Source organism: Eubalaena glacialis, chromosome 14 (assembly GCF_028564815.1).
Source record: "Eubalaena glacialis isolate mEubGla1 chromosome 14, mEubGla1.1.hap2.+ XY, whole genome shotgun sequence".
NCBI classification, from domain to species: domain Eukaryota; kingdom Metazoa; phylum Chordata; class Mammalia; order Artiodactyla; family Balaenidae; genus Eubalaena; species Eubalaena glacialis.
The window spans coordinates 4,781,662-4,798,814 of record NC_083729.1 but is presented as its reverse complement, the minus strand read 5'-3'; the positions used below and the strand labels follow the sequence as shown (position 1 = coordinate 4,798,814).

The window sequence follows — 17,153 nt, the reverse complement described above, 5'->3', positions numbered from 1 at the left end:
CAAAAAACAAAACCCAGCTCTCATCTACGTGCACTACTTGTCCTCCGCTCTCGACAAACCACAGGATCTGCTGTCTCCTGGACTAAGCTCCCCTGAGCTCCGACCCCTCGGCTCTGCTGAAGACCACGTGCAGCCCCACGGTCAGCCCTGCTCCAGGTACCCTCGGTGCTCTGCTCCCCGGCTGTCCTTGGGCCTTTCTGGGGAGAAGACACCATTCTCTCCTCCGCAGGGAGGGCGATCTCCTCGCCCTCGGGCTTCTAAACGAGCTGCAGGAGAAGCCGTGTGTGTAGGACAAGGTCTGTCTTCTCCAAAGTCGCGGAGAAGCAAGTATGAGCCTTTCACCAAACCACACCTTCATCACCAGGACCTCCCAGCGAAGGCCAGACAGAGCTGGCTGTGGTGGGCAGGGTTAACATACGGAAATCAGAGTCAGGGACACGAAGGGGTCCTCCGTTTCATCCACTCAACAGATACTCATTTACTCTGCACCAGAAGTCCAGGAGGCCGGAAATGCAGAAGCGACAGATAAACCTTGGGTTGAACTCTTCCCGAAAGTAGAATGAGTGTGTTTCGTGTGCAGTGGTGTGGGGTCTGGGTGTGCGTGCATGTGAATTTAAGAAGGCACGTGAGAGGAGGGGATACAAGGATATGACGAGTTTGAGGGTCTGAGGGTGTGACAACGGGAGTACATGTGCAACGGCTCAGAATCGGCGGTACCTGAGGGCTCATGCTAATAGAGGGTACTCTGTTCCCCCGGCCTCGTTATGTCAAGTGGTCTAGATTTTCCAAACGACTGGAGATTATTCCATCGAATGGAGAAACCAAGAGTTTTGTTTGTCTTTTATCTCATGAATAAGAAGGGGCTGGGGAGACCGAGAATGCCCATTTGGGTGTCTTGACAGCAATGCGGCAGGGTTCCAGGACCCTGACCTCAGCAGGATGCGGATGGGCCTCCTGCAAGAGAACAGGGAGGTCGGCTTTGAGATTCAGAATCAAGTGCACAAAACGGGGAGAGAGAAAGAGGGACCCAAGTGTCCTTCCCGGGTAGGAAGGTACTGAGATCTGGGGGCGTGAGAAGGAAGCCCAGTGCCCGTGACCCAGGACGTGGCCTGCAAATGCCTCCCAGCAGCCCTTCAGCTCTTTGCTATGTTTGTCAGCAAAGCTGACACCAGGAGTCAGCACTTTCTTCTGCATGGTTAGTGCACAGGCATCAGGTTTTAATGCAAAACGCAAATGCACCAGAGTCAAGGCACACCCAGTGAACGTTCTAGAGCACCTCGTCCCGTCTTTCTGAGCTGCGGTGTCCCTTTTAGGAGATGGAGAATCCTGCCCAGTTTGCAGGGTCTTATGGGAAGTGCGGCCATGTTGCAAGGCACGGGGTAGACCACCAGCAATCAGAGATGCTGTTCTTTCACCCACAAGGTGAAGTTTTAGAGGGACCCTAAATCCAGACATAAACATGAAAACCACGCCTGTGGAGCCTGTGAGCAGTGCCCCAACTCGCCGGCCCCAGGAGAAGGATCAATGACGGTCACACAACCGAGGAGGCCGGAGGGTTTCCTGGGAACACATGTGTCTTCTTTACCCACAAGTTACCGAGAGAGATGCCCTCGCTCTACCTGTGGACAGTGCGGGGTGAGGACGTGCCGTCTGCAGCTGCTACCGTTTTGTTACCATCACTGGGAGCCCCAACCCTGCAGGCTTCCTCGGTCACGGGCAGGATCTTCATGCCACCTGAAGCTCTTAATGCCTACACAAAGGCAGTGCCAGTGGGGCTGGCAAGTGACAAAGTCCGTGCAGTCTGAGAGCTCAGAGACGAAAGAGTCCCGCTTTCCTTCCTTGGACGAGGGCACCAGAGAAGACAGGGAAAGGGACTCGTCCAGGGCCCCCCATTGTTAACGGCGGGGTGGACCCTAGAACTAGTCAACACTTGTGAATTACAGCCAAGCGCCCTTCCTACAATGTCCAAACTGTGGTTGTCTAAGCAAACAATGCCCTGCAGAGAAGCCGGTCTCACTGGAAGGTTCATGCACTTTCTAGGCCCAAAGCTTTCTGCTCCTTGCGCGTCTCCGGCCTCCTGCGGGAGGTGGATGACCCAAGGCTGTCCTGCTCTCTGCACGGCACCATCCAAGCACAGCTGCACATTCACAGCTTTCCGGCCTGATGCCCTTCCGATCCCGGCCAGTTATGTCACTGTGGGAACCCTAGCAAAATCCTCCTGTTCCGGCCCCTCTCATGACACCCCGTCCTTTGCCTGCCCTTCCTGATGGGGTTCTATCCATCACGCTTTCTTCAAATGACCCCCTGAAGCCTGCCAGGTGAGTTCCCTTCTCTGTGCGGTCACATACCTCTGTTTATACTGCAAATACAAGTCTTTCCGTCCCAATGACAGCGACCCAGACCTCTCTCTCGCCTACACATGGGATCGGGAGAGCAGAGACTGGAAGCTTTCATCTCCCCCAGGTACCCAGGGCACCTGGCACAGGCTGGCGCTTGACAAGGACTGAAGAATGGAAGTGACCAAACAACCACTTTGTGCAAAGCTGACGGGGATGTTAAGATGTGCAAGTCAAAGCCCATCTCCTCACCTGCTGGATTTCTGGATGAGAAAACATAACTAAGGGAAAGAGTCAGAAGTTCTGGGTCTCAGAAAATAGACATGTCCACCTTCCTGATCCCTGGGGCGTGTTATTTTGAGGGGGGAACCACAGCACCCCACGTCTTTGAGCCTCAAGTCCCCCCAACCTTCAGAACCAGAAGATCCCCTCCAGTGCTGGGAGCTGTCACACTGACCCTGCTTTGTCAGCAGTGAAACAGCATAAAGGTTCTATGTTATAGGATGCTGCAAGTATAGGGGAGACCACAGTGGCCTTGATGGGCTTCATTTTAGCTTAAAATGTCATACATTTTAGCTTCTGGTCCACGGGGCATCTCCCAGGCCACCAGAAACATAGGCTGATGAAATGGAAATGGGATTGGCTCTCAGTGCAGGATCTTATTTTAAGGACATATTTTGACATAAATGTCAACAACCCTTTCTCTCCTCCCAGTACTTTTGCACAGAAACTGTTGGTCATACTTGAAGATTTCACATTTTTGCACACAAATGTTCAAGTTTACGTTTATCTCTTTAAGTTTCATTTTCACACACAGTCAAAACTTGACCATTTGAGCTACCTGGTGGTCGTCACATCTCCAAACCCCTGGAGCTTAGCATCATACCTGGAACGTGCGCAGGGCTAGAGGGTCCCTCCAGCCACTGAGACCCTTGGACCAGTGCATCCCTCTCCTACCTGAGTCACGCCCCACCGGCCCCATGCACAGGCTCTCCACGACCTTTGAACTCATCCTAAAGCCACCAGGCGCCCTATAAACAAGGGAAGTCCCCCGGAACATGTGTCATGGTCATGCCACGCTAGTAACTGGTAGGCAGACATTTCTGGTGCTCGACTAATTTGGGGAGATGCAAGTTAAATCAACAGTTGTCCCTCGTGTGGATTCCTCGGGGCTTTCTTTGTGCTCTTGGGCACCCAGAGCATCCCAGGGGTAAGGGTACAGAGAGGGACACGGCATGCTGTGTTTAGCAAATCCACTGAACCACAAAGTTCGTCTGAGTGCACCTTTGAAGACAAGTGTTCCTCAGGACACACGCTTGGGGAAAGCTGCCCAAAACTCCTTTTGATCCCTGCGGTTCTAAGTCCCAGCTCAGAAGCGAGATGGAGAGGATCTGAGCCTCCACATGGCAACTCCTTCACACATGTCCTTCCTGAACCTCAGGGTAAACTCCGTTCAGCTCCATTATACAGATGAGGCACACAAGGGAGGCTGAGGTCAGAAACAGCCTGCGTTTCAGTGCCCTGATGCCTGACACCAAACACCAGGCTTTCCCCTCGAGCCCCTTCCTCCTTGAGGTCAATCTACCTCAGACCTAAAGCCCGCAATTCTCTAGTAGTTTTTTATTTGAAGAGTGCCCCCTTTCAGCTTTGCACAATTTTCTCTCTTCACTCTTTCCTACCTTCCCAGGTCCGTCCCCAGGAAAAAGACAGTGGCAATTCTGCTGGCTAGGGGCGCCCTGAGGCCTACACAGAGGGGACGGCAGGTGACGAAGCCCTCGGGGACATGGGCGCCTTCCCCCAGTCTGCGACACGCAGGTGTTTCCTGTGCTTCACGTTGCAGGGAGCTGCAGGCACAAGTAAGCCTGTCTCAGCATCTTAATTTTTAATAAATGGCTGTGAAAAAACAATCACAGCTGCCACCTGTTTCTCAGTGCTCCCAGCAGCCCCTCTTTGAGAAAACAATGTTATTCTCCTCTATTCACAGTGCCTGACTTAAATAAGTGTTTGATCTGAATTAGACTCGCTTATTTATTTTCACCACTATGCTCTAGAAATAGAAAACTAAAACAACAATGACAACACATGAAAGGCTGGGTAAAACCATGCCAGGGTGAATGGGCGACCTCACGGTGGAAGAAAAGAAGCCGTGGTCCCATGAGGCCCTCCCCACATGACGCAGGCAGGGGACAGCTAGTGGCAGCAAGCTCGCCTACAGGCACATCTGCAGAGAGGAATCAAGCCAGTTGGTTGAAATTGCGGAAAGCTTCCCTTCAGGCAAAAGGGAGGCAATTTTTGCATTAAGAGGACTCTTTAATCCATCCCAACGCTGGACCGTCTCATCCTCCAGAAATGAAAACGAGTCCAATTCTCTGTGTTCATTGGCTGCATGTCTGTCTTTCCACCCACCTCCCCACAGGGCTCTCTCGCTCCCATCCTTCCCCAACTCAGAAAAAGCCCAAAGCACCTTCCAGCGCTCCAGGTTGAAGTTACTTTCCTGGGGCTTTCATGAGGCACATTTCTCGGCTGCTAAGCACACGGCTGAGGCCGACTCTGTGCGGTTCAACCCAGCTTGCCTCTACTGATCATCTGTCATGGGCCCTGTTGCAAACCAGGCATTTGGGGGCAGAACTGTGCCCTCAGGAAGCCAGTGTCTAACATAAAGGGAAGTCAGAGACCCAGACTTAAACGACTGAAAGCTCCGCCTCCTTATCTGTAAAATGCAGATGATGCTATTGAATGCACATAGGTCCCAAACAGACAAGGTCTGTAAAACAGAGACAAACAGAATAAGGTCTGTAAAATCGGGGCAGGAAGAAAGAAGTCTCTGAAAATGAGAAGGAGGCTGTCGGGGACAGAACCCGATCCAGACATCTGAACAATACACGGGAAGGCCGCCCCTGTAGTCCGTTTATAACAGTAGTCAAATTCAGAAACTTTTTTAGTTTTCCACAATTTAAAGAAAAATTGTTTTTCTGGACTTTTCTTTTTGTGTATTCCTTGAATGGGAAGAAAAATCAAGCAAAATTAAACGAGACAAACTGAAAACAAACCCTACACCCTCATTTTTCTCTTCTGATAGGTAAAATGCTGGGTCTGAGTGAGGCCTGATGGAAACAGAAGCCCCTACAGGCATTAAGAGCAGGTCATTCGGCCCAGGATGACGCTGGCTGCATCTTCAGGAAATTCAAATGTGATTTCAAGATGCAGCCTCTCCAGCTTACCACTAAAGCAGTGACAGCTGACACGGAGAGCTGACTATCCTGCCCTACACACTCACCAGGCCAGCACCCCTGCAATCTCAGGCATGTCATCGTTCAATTACATTTAAAGGGAGCTGTGGTGAAGCTCTTCCCTTCCAGAAAGGAGCGCACACGCCATGATCAGGGTTTCTCAACTGCGTTCCCAGCTCCTAAGATTCTGTTTAACTGATTACTTTTGCACCACGAGTGCCTGCCATCGAACCTGCTTGGGGAGCCTGACTGATGTGGAGGAGAATCCTTCCAATAACTGGGTAAAAGTGAGGGCAAAGGGCTGCAAGGTGTCTCCAAAAACAAAAGTGAAAAAGGCTCATCCTGGAATTCTTTTAAACTGGTGTTTTCTGCAAGACCCACCAGGGTACAGAAGATGCATTGGCACTGGGCGATGGTCGTCATCTGCTCCACTGGGTACTCCCCGAGACACAGCTTGCAGGACACCAGCGGGTCCAGGGCCAGGTCCCAGGTGGGCCGGCACCGCGCTGTGGTCATGGCAGAGCAGTCTGAAACGAGAGAAGCACAAGCCATCAGACCCTTGTGGCCTCCACCGGAACCGAGGCAGGGGTCACTCCTGGCTGAAACTGGGGCTCTGGGGGTGGCCAGGTGAACACTGAGGGGCCCGGGGTTTTACAGTCCTCGTCTGGGTCCTCTGAGAAGTTTTAGCCAGAGGTCCCTGATCTGAGTCTGTGGGTGATTCCTTTCCCGTATTGATGGTAATATTCAAGATGGCGAGTGATCTACCCGTCGGCATCCTTCCCTCCACCCCTCCGATGGGTACTGAGGGAGACACCGTCCACTAACGAAGCGCCCAGCTCAGGAGGGCAGAACCTTAGCAACCCGGCGAAGGAAGCTTTTGTTAAAATAGTTACTGATCAGATCAAACTGTGCTCCAGTCTCCGCTGTAGGGATATCCCGCGGAAACCAGTTGGTGAAGTTCTGGCCTCTCTGTGCCCTCCCAGTAGAATGGTCCTTCCACACTGGTTTCGGTCCTCACCGCCCAGGTGTCACCTGACCTTCCAGAAGCAGCTCAAGCACCACTGCCTCCTAAGTCCTGGAAGACTGTCTAAAATGTAAGTTTCAGGAAGGCAAGGGCCTTTGGCAGATTTGTTCATTCATGTGGGTCAAGTGCATCCAACAGTGCCCGGTGTGTGACAGACACTTCACAATCATCCATGGAACAATCCTCACTTCCCCACCCTCCCCAACATTCTCTGTGCACATCCACCCCTGGTCTGTGTTCCCCTGATAACAGGCATCTTCCTATTGCTACGTTACACACCGATTTCCACTGCTTACTGCTTGGGGGAAACAGAGAAGGTGTGAGTGTCCAGCTCTTAGCTCGGCTCTGACCCACAGTGGCCTCAATAATTGCCTGTTGATTGACTGAATTCTTGCATCCAGGGAAATGGCTCCTCACTCCTAGCGTGCCCCCCTCAACTTGATTTAAGCCTTACAACACTTATTTTGCACCTGTGGTGGGTAAGTATGTGCTTTATTCTACCAGCACCCCCTTGCCCCCCCAAACTCAGAACTGAGAAAGATTCAGTTAAAATTTCAGATAAAATCCCCGGCCATCCAAGCTCTCACTATCTGCTATCCAAATCTCAGGACCTAAATTGATTTAGAGAATTTGGTATCCTTCCCTACTGAACCCCTAACCTCACTCTCTGAACTGAGGCATGAAAAGATTTGGATAGCAAGACACACCTACATTCCCCCCGAGTTCGTGAGGCCATGAAAAGAGGGTTTGTCTTGTTCAACTCCACACGTACAGCAGGAGACTACGCATAACGACAAAGGTACACACACGAAGGGAAAGAAAACAAGACAAAACAACACCAACCAATGACCAGAACGTACACAAAACGGCTCTCGGATCTTGGAAAGACTCAAAGATGTATGAGACAGAGTTCCCCACCTTAGGGTCTTCGGATTCAACTCAGGAACATCCTTTGCCAAATAAAAAGCTAATTGGTGATAACACAAGGCAGAGTGTAGGATTATGTGTGAAATCAGTGCTCAAGGCACTCGGGAAAACTGGAAATCAGCCTGGGCTAGAATCTTCCGAATAGAACTTCGCAGGGGAGATGAGGCCTGAGTTTTAAGGGGAGGTTACATTTCATACAGGTGAAAAGGGGGTGGATATCAAAATAAGAGAGAGGAGGATCCCAGCATCTCTCACCAGGCAACAGGGTGTGGAGGCAACACCGTAGGGGCAGAAGGAACTCTGCTGCTCCAGGGCAAGCAGAACACCCGTATCTAGTAGGGTGCTGGGCTACCTGACCACTGTCAGCCTCAGTCTGCTCAGGTGTGTGATGGGGCCACAACCTCCACCTCCCAGGGCTGGTGCAGGGTTAGCAGAGATCGTATGAAGGACCTGGCACACGTGGCAATGCTCAGTAAACCCTCTCCCCTTCCCCTGGGATGCCTCATTTGGCCATAGTTTGTCCACCTGTGAGAAGGCCTCTGCGGATACCAGTCAGGGGCTGGGTGTGCAAGTTATTTCTAGGGTCAGGGAGCTGTCACGATATTTTTTTTTAGAAAAAAATTATATCCATTTCTCGTGTTTTGACAGTCACAGTTCAACGGGTCTCACTAAGCAAATATTTAGTTAGGACGAACCACTGTGGGTTCTACGCGGCGCGCTGGGGGCGGGGAAGGCACGTGTGAGTTGGGGAAGAGACTCTGCGATGGTCTTGGGAACGCGCAGAGGAGATAAGACGCAGTGACACACGACCCAGGCGCGTGAGTGATGTCAGGGTGGCAGAGCAGCGGAGGAGACCCTGACCTATAAGAGCTCAAGCAAGTGAGGGGAGTTACTGAATTCCGGCGGGAATCGGCATCGGGAGTGAGGGCGGGAAATCCGAGTTCGGGGCGGGGAATGGACTGCGGCCTCCTCCCAGGCCAGTTAATATCTGTGGGCGACTTAGTCTAAAGTAAGTGCACTTTCCATTGTTAGAAAAGAACTCTGACACAAATTCAAGGAATTTCGGGGTGGGTTGGGGCCTTCCGGATAATTTAAACACACATGATCATTTGACCTTAATCCAAGGGCACCAGAACACTTAGGTGATTTGGGGGTCACTCAGCGATCTGGGGGTGCAGAGCGTACCAGAATCAAGGCTCCTCATGTCACTGAGTTCATTTTCATTTGGAACGTCTCCCTGCATCTTGAATTTATGCTTATTATGATTATTTTAAATGTCCAGTGTCGCCTGGATCCTGGGCTCAGGTGCCAAGACTTTTTTTCTATATGTTTCTCAGCACCTTTTTCTGTTTTAATCCTTAATATCTCTTAAAGCTCACAGTACAGAGTGTCAGCTGTGTTTTGATTAAGAATGTTAGCTAAGCCCTAACAGGGATCACAAACCTTTACTGGAAGCATTGAGAAATCGCTTAAGACTGGAAATGTCCCCAAGGGGACAGAGGTTGCTTAATTGGCTTTTCTGTCCTGGAGAGCTGGGGAAAGGCAGCAGTGGACACTGTCCAAAAGGTCTGGGGTCCAGATTCTGTAGGGCACTGAGCAGCAGATGACATGTCACCCAGCAGACCTGGGTCCAAATTCCTGTTCTGTCACTTGGTCATGTGATTTTGGAGAAATGACTCAACCTCGAGGAACTTTAGTTTTTTTCTCTCTGTAAAACTTACACACCATCACCTCCCATGTACACTTGTGAAGAGTGAGAAACAATATGTTTAAAATTCCTGGTAAGTAAAGGTCATCAGGCTATGTTGGGTTTAAGAGTTTGGACATTAACCCACACGAACCAAGGAGAGGAGAAAAACTGAGAGATGTTAAGATGGACTTAGGAAGTTCACGCTGATGGCCGTCATCTTTGGAAGAAGCAAACACCACAACCTCAGAAGCCTCCTGCTTCATCATCCGCTGTGCAGGGTGCTCCAAGGCTGGACATCACCCCAAACGGCAGAAATCAGGAACTTAACCCTTCGACATAGTCCTTGAAGCCCACGGCCCTGACCCCACTCACTGCCTTTCACCCTGGACCACTGGTCCCATCCTGGCTGATTCCCCCCCCAGATAGTTCTCTCTCCCCCAGCTTCTGAGCTTGGCTCCTTTCTTGTTTAAAATGACCTTCAGTTCAACTTGCAAGGCTTGACCTCTCACTTCCTTTCTTCCTGGACCATGATTTCCACTTGACCTGAGACAGTGTGGCCTCCACTGCCCTGGGCACAGGTTAGCTGTAGCCTCTCACCTCCCAGCCCCATGATTCAGCCTTGAAGCAGGTCAGACACGGTCTCCTGGCATCTTGTCAGTATTCTTTCCTACAGAGTAGACACTCTCTAAGGTGAGTTCACAATCATGATTCAATGGGAACAACAATTGCATGTATTTTACAAAAAAAAAAAAAGGATACATTGTCTAAGCCCATCATGACCTTCCCGACACACAGGATGGGCTGAATATTATTTTGCAAACATTGAACAGCTGCAAACTTGAAATAGGAATTTGCAAAGAAAATCACAATGCACAATAAGAGAAAAAAACAGTCTTTGTTTTCCTAATGTGAATGTCAAGTCGAATGAAACAACAAACTATTTTAAGAACATCTGGTCAATTATAAGCATTATTCAATCTAAGCAACTCAATATGTTTATAAGGCAAGTTACTTATTAAGCACGACTGGGTTATGCAAAGAGGGTGCATTGTGATGAGAGGTATGCAAGGATGAGAAAGAGCTAGAAGGGAAAAGAACCCATTGAGGGAGATAGTCTAAAAGTACGATGTGGTTATTCAGCCAGGACCATCGCACCTGGGCTCTGGGGCTATGGATTCTGCAGGTCCCTATTCACCCACTGTCACCCCTTCAAAGCAAAGTAGGGGAAGGGAAAATCAAATCGGTGTCAGCCAATCACTACCCAACTTTTACTCTCAGGACTGCCCTAAAGCCCGCAGAGGCATGTTGGTGGTTCATCCCCGAGGGGGCAGGGGGAGTCACAGCCATCTGAGTTTTCGCTAGCCTTTCAGCGAATTCCCATCTGCAGTGAAGTTTAAGAACCACTGGGCTACATGATTCCACAGGATAGCATCTCCCCCCAGGACCCTCCCACCCCGAAGCCCATAGGGGCTTAAGCCCGACACATGATCACCTCTCAAAAATGCTATACCGCGCAGCCTGTGTCTGCCAGGCACGGGGCTAGACTCTGCATATTAGCCTCCTTTATTCTTTGCCATGACTCCTTCCGGGGAGGCGTGGCCTTTCCACGTCTGCCACGTGTGTTAGTTTGTCCCCCAAATTGATAAGCAGTGTTTTCTATCCTGCTGGACAGTGCTGGTCACAGGCAGACCAGCATACATACACATACATGTGCATCAGGCATTATGTGAACCAATTTTATACATTATTTCACGTATCTGCACAGTGACTTCGAGGCTTTAATAGTTGCTATTATTCCAATTTCAACAATGAGGAAAGCAAGACACAGAGAGGGCACGTAACCAGCCTGCGAGACCTCCTTTGTATATCCTATGGATTGCGTGAGAACGGAGCCTTCTGGGTCTGTAGACAAACTAATTCCAGTTCTGCCACGGAGCTTCCTGGGCCTAACCCGAGTGCTTCCATGTTGGCGGCGGGGTGGAAAGCTACAGCGTCACAATTTGGAGCTGCCAGTCACAGCAGAAACATGAGAACGGCTGGTGGCTGGGTAGAAAATTGACTGCAGGGAGGTCGACTTATCCAAGTGTATGTGGTTCCATGAACCTTCAGGAAGGTGTCTGAATGTCATCTCCTCCAGAGGAGACAATGCTGCTCCCAGGTATTCACCCAACTAACGTGAAAACTTATATTCACACAAACACCTGTGCATGGATATTTACAGCAGCTTTATTCATAATTGCCAAAACGTGGCCTCAACCAAGATGTCCTTCAGGAGGTGAACTGGATAAATGACCTGTGTGACATCCAGACAATGGAACATTTTTTCAGGGCTAAAGGGAAATGAGCTATCGAGCCATGGAGAACCATGGAGGAACCTTCAATGCATGTTATTAAGTGAAAGAAGCCAATCACTCTGAAAGGCCACAGACTGTCTGATTAAAACTATATGACATTCTGGAAAAGGTAAAATTATGGAGACTGTAGAAAGATCAGAGATTGCCTGTCAGGGAGAAAAGGATAAACAGGCCGAGCACAGAGGATATTTTAGGACAGTGAAACTAATCAGTATGATTTGTAATGGTGGATGCATGTCATTATACATCTGCCAAAACCCACACCAAGTGTGAACCCCAATGTCAATGGTGTGGGCAAAATCATGTGCCCCGCAAAGCTCCTATGTTGAAGCACTAACCCTCCATGTGATGATTGTATGTTCTTTCGAGGCAATGAAGGTTCAGTGGGGTCGTAAGGGTGGGGTTCTAATCCAGTAAGGCTGTGGCCTTATGAGAGGGGAAGATCTCAGCATCCCCCTCTCTTTCTCCTACAGGTGAGGACTCAGGGAGAAGGTAGCTACCTGCAAGCCACAAAGAGGGCTTTCACCAGCACCTGAGGAGAACCCAACCCTGCTGGCCTCCCGATCTCGGACTTGTAGCCTCTAGAACTGTGAGAAAATACATTTCTGTGTTTTAAGTCACCCAGTCTACGGCATTTCGTTATGGCAGCCTGGGCTAATACAGCAAACTATGGACTCTGGGTGGGAGGGATGTCTCAGTGTAGGTTCATCGCTGTAACACCCGCGCCTCTGGTGGGGATGGGATGTCAGCAGTGGTGGAGACCTAAATCTCTTCTATATGGTACCTCCCTATACAATCTGCATCAGCTTTCTAAATATAAGTCCAAATCTGTTAACCTAAAGCTAAATTTAAAACCAAATCTGTTCATCTAAACTGCCCTAAAATAAAAAGTTTATTTTAAAAAATTTGTTGTTTTCATTTAAACCCGAATAAGCCTATTGCCATGCAGAGTCAACTGGAATCTTTTAAGAGTCTAAGATTTTAATCTGTTTTAAGACCATGGTTTCCCCAAGCAGTATTATTTTTTATTTTTTAATTAATTTATTTTTTCTAATGAAGTATAGTTGATTTACAATGTTGTGTTAGTGTCAGGTGTACAGCAGAGTGATTCAGTTATATATATATATATATATATATATATATATATATATATATATATATATATATTCTTTCTCAGATTCTTTTCCGTTATAGGTTATTACAAGATATTGAGTATAGTAAACTGTGCTATACAGTAGGTCCTTGTTGATCATCTATTTTATATATAGTAGGGTGTATCTGTTAATTCCAACCTCCTAATTTATCTCTCCCCACTCCCTTTCCCCTCTGGTAACCATAAATTTGCTTTCTATGTCTGTGAGCCTATTTCTGTTTTGTAAATAAAGTTCACTTGTATCATTTTTTTTAGATTCGACCCCAAACAGTACTATTAAGTGTGATACTAAAAATCAGAGGAGTACGGGATTAAATATAATTGGGCAGATTCGTGTGCTCATTTTTAACCATCAAACCCCGCGCGGGCCTTCAGGTGTTAATGAACACGGTGCTACTACAAGAAGGGCGTACAGTATGGCTCCACTGGACGAAGCACAAAACACGCTCTCAAGCACAACCACACACCATCAAGGTTAAAAAGGGGAAGAAAAGCTACTTTTCAGTCATTTCGCTGTCACAGGTTCCCCAACATTCAGACTTTGCAGGGAAAAGAGCAAAGAGGAGACAATCAACAAGGGGCCCAGGGACCCGAGAGAACTCCGGCCTGTCCGAGCTGCACGCTGCACAGGAGAAACAGCCCGAGACCTTCCAGGCGCAGCTAAGGGTTTCCACTCCGCACGTCGTAGAGGCCCTAGGGTCCCTTACCATAGACAGGATGAGGAAACCTGCCTTCACTTAACCTGGGACCTTCCGTTTACTTCCCTCCTGCCTCCCAAAGATTCGGACCATTTTACAAGCATATAAACTCACCTCTGTTAACAGTGGCCCAGAAGCCTCTTTCTGCTAAAAGCATGGATGTCTAAGGCAGTCAGCCATTCCCGGGCAAACAGGTCCTGCTGCGTTCGGCTGCCCTCCACCACGTCCCTGAGGCCCCATCCAGTAAGGCAACCCCCTTGCCAGTCTGTCCCACAAACCCGTGTCCCAGTCGGGCCCCGCGTCTGAGGAAGGTAAGCCTGTTTCCCCTTGAGGTCTTCAGTAGGTTACCCGACACTGGTGTCCCTCAGTCACCTTTTCCGTAAAATGGGGTTTTTAGTTTTGTCTTTTTTTTTTGTTAAATGCTGGGAAATACTTGCATTCAAGCAGGGAAGGGAAGGCAGAGGTCTGGCCCGATGCTCTATTCCTTTAATGCTGTGGGATCTGCCCCGGGAGCAGACCCTCCTCTGTCGAGCCCCAGGAGCTTCTCTGCTTGTAGTTATCTCAAGTTCAACATATTTCACCTTAACCCCCTTCTAGATGTCGTTTGGAGGGCAAAGGAGATCTGCTTCCCTTCGCCATTGGGCTATAGGGTTCTGACTGCCTTGCCTACAGATTCATGGCTTGATAAATTTGTCATATTCAAAATCTTGAAATGTACTAAAAGTGGGTTTAAAAAACCATCCACGAATGGGAGCTCTGCACCTTTCAAATGCACCTGCACAGGTGAGAGGGAAGAGGAGTTCCTTCACCCGGAGCCTCCTGACTGTGAGGCAGCATCCATTACTGGGCACTGAAGTACACAGTGGGGTTGAGGGGAAGGTTGACTTAAAGGAGCCGCTTCCTTCCACAGAGCAGGCCCACCTCCTCCCTCCATCCTACCCTGGTGCTCTGGGTCTGCGCTTCTCTTGCCACAAAAAAGTCTGGGCTGGGGCGAGGCCAACACAGTGAGTCTTCCTGCAGCAGGGCCCGGAGCCCCTGCTGCTGCCCGGGGTGCAAAAGAGGGAGGCCCGCACAGGCACGACAGAAATCTGGCTGAAAAAGCCCTTACAGACGTTTCCAGCGCCAGCCGGGGCTCCGGCCTTGAGACGCTTCCTCCCCGGCCTGGGCAGACCTGTGCACTTGCTTCTGGAAGCTGCCGCTCTGTGGGAGGCTTGGCTTAGGAAACAAGTGACATTCATGGCAGAGCACTCACTCACGACGCCCCAGTATCTTCCTCATCACAGACTGCTTCGCGCAGACGGCCCAGCCCAGCCTGGCTCTCTGACCTCGGTCCAGGAATGAAACGCAGAGGGAGACACAAGGGGGCTATTATTCCCACCGCAAACGTCACACTTTGGCTACCGGCGAGCGGCAACTTTAAAAGTCAGACCTAAAGGCATTGCGTTTTAAGGCTGATGGCGATCATCGTCAGATTGTGTGTCCTTTTAGAGATGATTTCCTTACTCCCAGATGGTTAGGGATTTGCTAAGGGGTCGCACAGCCCCCTCGCCCCATCCCACCACCTTCTACCTGGTCATGAACTACCCTGATCGTACTATTGACAAACCTTGCCAGTGACACAGTGAATCATTGTCTCCACTTTTTATTTTTCAGATAAGGACACAGAGAAAAGAGCAACAGAACATGTCCACACGTGTGGGATGGAGCACGGACGGCACGGCCACGCCCACTCCCTGCTCCAAACATTCCCAATCACGCTCTGCCAAAGAAAGGGCCCTCAGTGGGGCACAGGTGTCCTCTGCATCCTCCCGCCCCTTTAAGTCAGTCCTGGGTGATGGCAGGTGGTTTGGGAGCACGCTCTGGCCAGCTCAGATGGGGGTAGGACAGGTACGAGGCTGTGTCCTTCCAGGCACCAAACAGAGGTCTTGCTGCTAAGACAAGGAGCCTGGGCAATTCCTGGGTGTGGAGCTTGTCAATCCCTTGGGTTAACAGAACAAGACGTGATGGAGTAGGGAGCACGCAGTGGGATGGACACAGGCCGCTGTGAAGATTCCAGAAGCCGGGGTTCTCACGTCAGCATCGCTGCCCACCGACCACGCGACCCCCGTGACCTGTCCTGGGCCCTCCTGGATGAGCAGGCTCACCTGAGCTCCTCTGGCTCGGGCCTGGCTCGCAGGATTCCTCCAGGCCCTGCACCCTCCCTCCTTCCACCCACCCGGGAAGGTGTCACCCAGCTCTCAGCAAGAGGGACCGCTGCTGTGACTGCTGCAGCAAAGGGGGGCTTCGGCAGGGGGGCGATGCGTCTCAGAGAGAGAGAGCTAGAGGATAAAACATGCTCTCGAAGATTTGATCCTGCCACCGCAGACCCGTCTCGGAGCTCAGGTACTCCTGCGGCTGTGAGCCCTGTCTGTGCATGAAATCATCTCAGCACTCCCGCCCTCCCTTTCTAAGAGCTCACCGCGATTCCACCTCAAGCTCCTCCCCATCCCAGCGCCTATGGTTACACACCCCAATCCTTCCACCTACTCGCCATCAGTAGTTAGCCAGCCGGCGTTAGCTTGCTGTAATGATCCAAACACTGTTCTAGACACGGGATTACAAGGGCCAGAGGTCTCACCCACACAGCACGTCGGGCAACAACCAAAGCCTTTTCTCCGGTTGAAGCACCTGCTTGTGAAGACCTCATCATGAAAGAAAAGGGATCAAATAAAAGGTACACAATGACAGGGAATCTGTTCAAAGAAACCTTGGGGGAGTCGAGCAGAATCACCCTTTTATCAATATTGAGCTGCAGGTGGTTTCAGCTTCCTTGATGTACTTTAGCCAGAAAATTAGGTAAAATTTGGAGCTTCCAAATACGTGGAACAGATTTCTTATAGTACCAACATATACACTTCTTCTATCAGGCTTATTTGGATTTTGTCTTTGCTTCTTAAGAACAGATGAGAGGAAGGGGCATTGCTAAAAACAGAGTAAGTGGATACAATAAACTCCACTCGGGTAGTTAGAGCTGATTCATGTTTTCAGTGAGGAGGCCAGGTATCTGCCAGATTCTCTAAAGACAGAGCCGACAGGATGACATGCAGGACTCAATGAGGGGCCTGAAATAACCAAGAGGCACACATGGCCCAGCCTGAGGTTCTGGTGGTGCCCCTGCAGGCCAGGCCACGGCACGTGCCAGAGGTCTGGGGTCGTTCAGGGTCTGCATGCCCGAGAAACGTACATACACATATACCCCTTGGTTTTCAAGTGTACACGATATCATTGGGATGAACTAAAAAGTGTCCCTAGGGGAATTCACACCTGGGACAACAGAAGACAGTCGTCCTTCGATCATTCATTAAACAGGTATCTCGGAGCGCTTCGTTCCAGGCACTGCTCTGGTCACCGGAAACGTTAACAGTGCACAGACTCTGCAAGCACCCCTGCCCTCTGGGAGCTAACACTCCGCTGGGGAGACAGGAAATAAATAAGGTAAATCGGTAAAACAGACGGTGTGTCAGCCAGTAATGCGTGTGCCGTGGGCAAAACAAGCAGGGCGGGGGAGATGTACTGAAATGGTGTCCAGGGTCCCCGACAGACCAGCGGGGCAAAGGCAGAGCCCAAGCGACCGGTGGGAAACAACGGCACCTGTCCAGGTGAGAGACGGGGTGTGTCTGGGTGATGCCATGAGAAACAGGCCGAGGACAAGTGGTCATACTCTAGACCTGCCTGGAAAGAAAAGCCGCTAGGACGAGCTGA

At 50.1% G+C, this 17,153-nt stretch overlaps 1 protein-coding gene across 7 annotated transcripts in view; it reads right to left on the bottom strand.

Moving 5' to 3' along the window:
* Positions 1–17,153, bottom strand: part of RNF144A (ring finger protein 144A) — a 114,032-nt gene that overhangs the window by 31,815 nt on the left and 65,064 nt on the right. For all 7 annotated transcript variants that reach the window (XM_061211135.1, XM_061211133.1, XM_061211132.1 and 4 more), the window contains one exon: positions 5,948–6,093. In XM_061211135.1, the coding sequence (XP_061067118.1) occupies positions 5,948–6,082 (135 nt within the window). In that variant the 5' untranslated portion in view covers positions 6,083–6,093. The remainder of the gene's footprint in view (positions 1–5,947; positions 6,094–17,153) is intronic.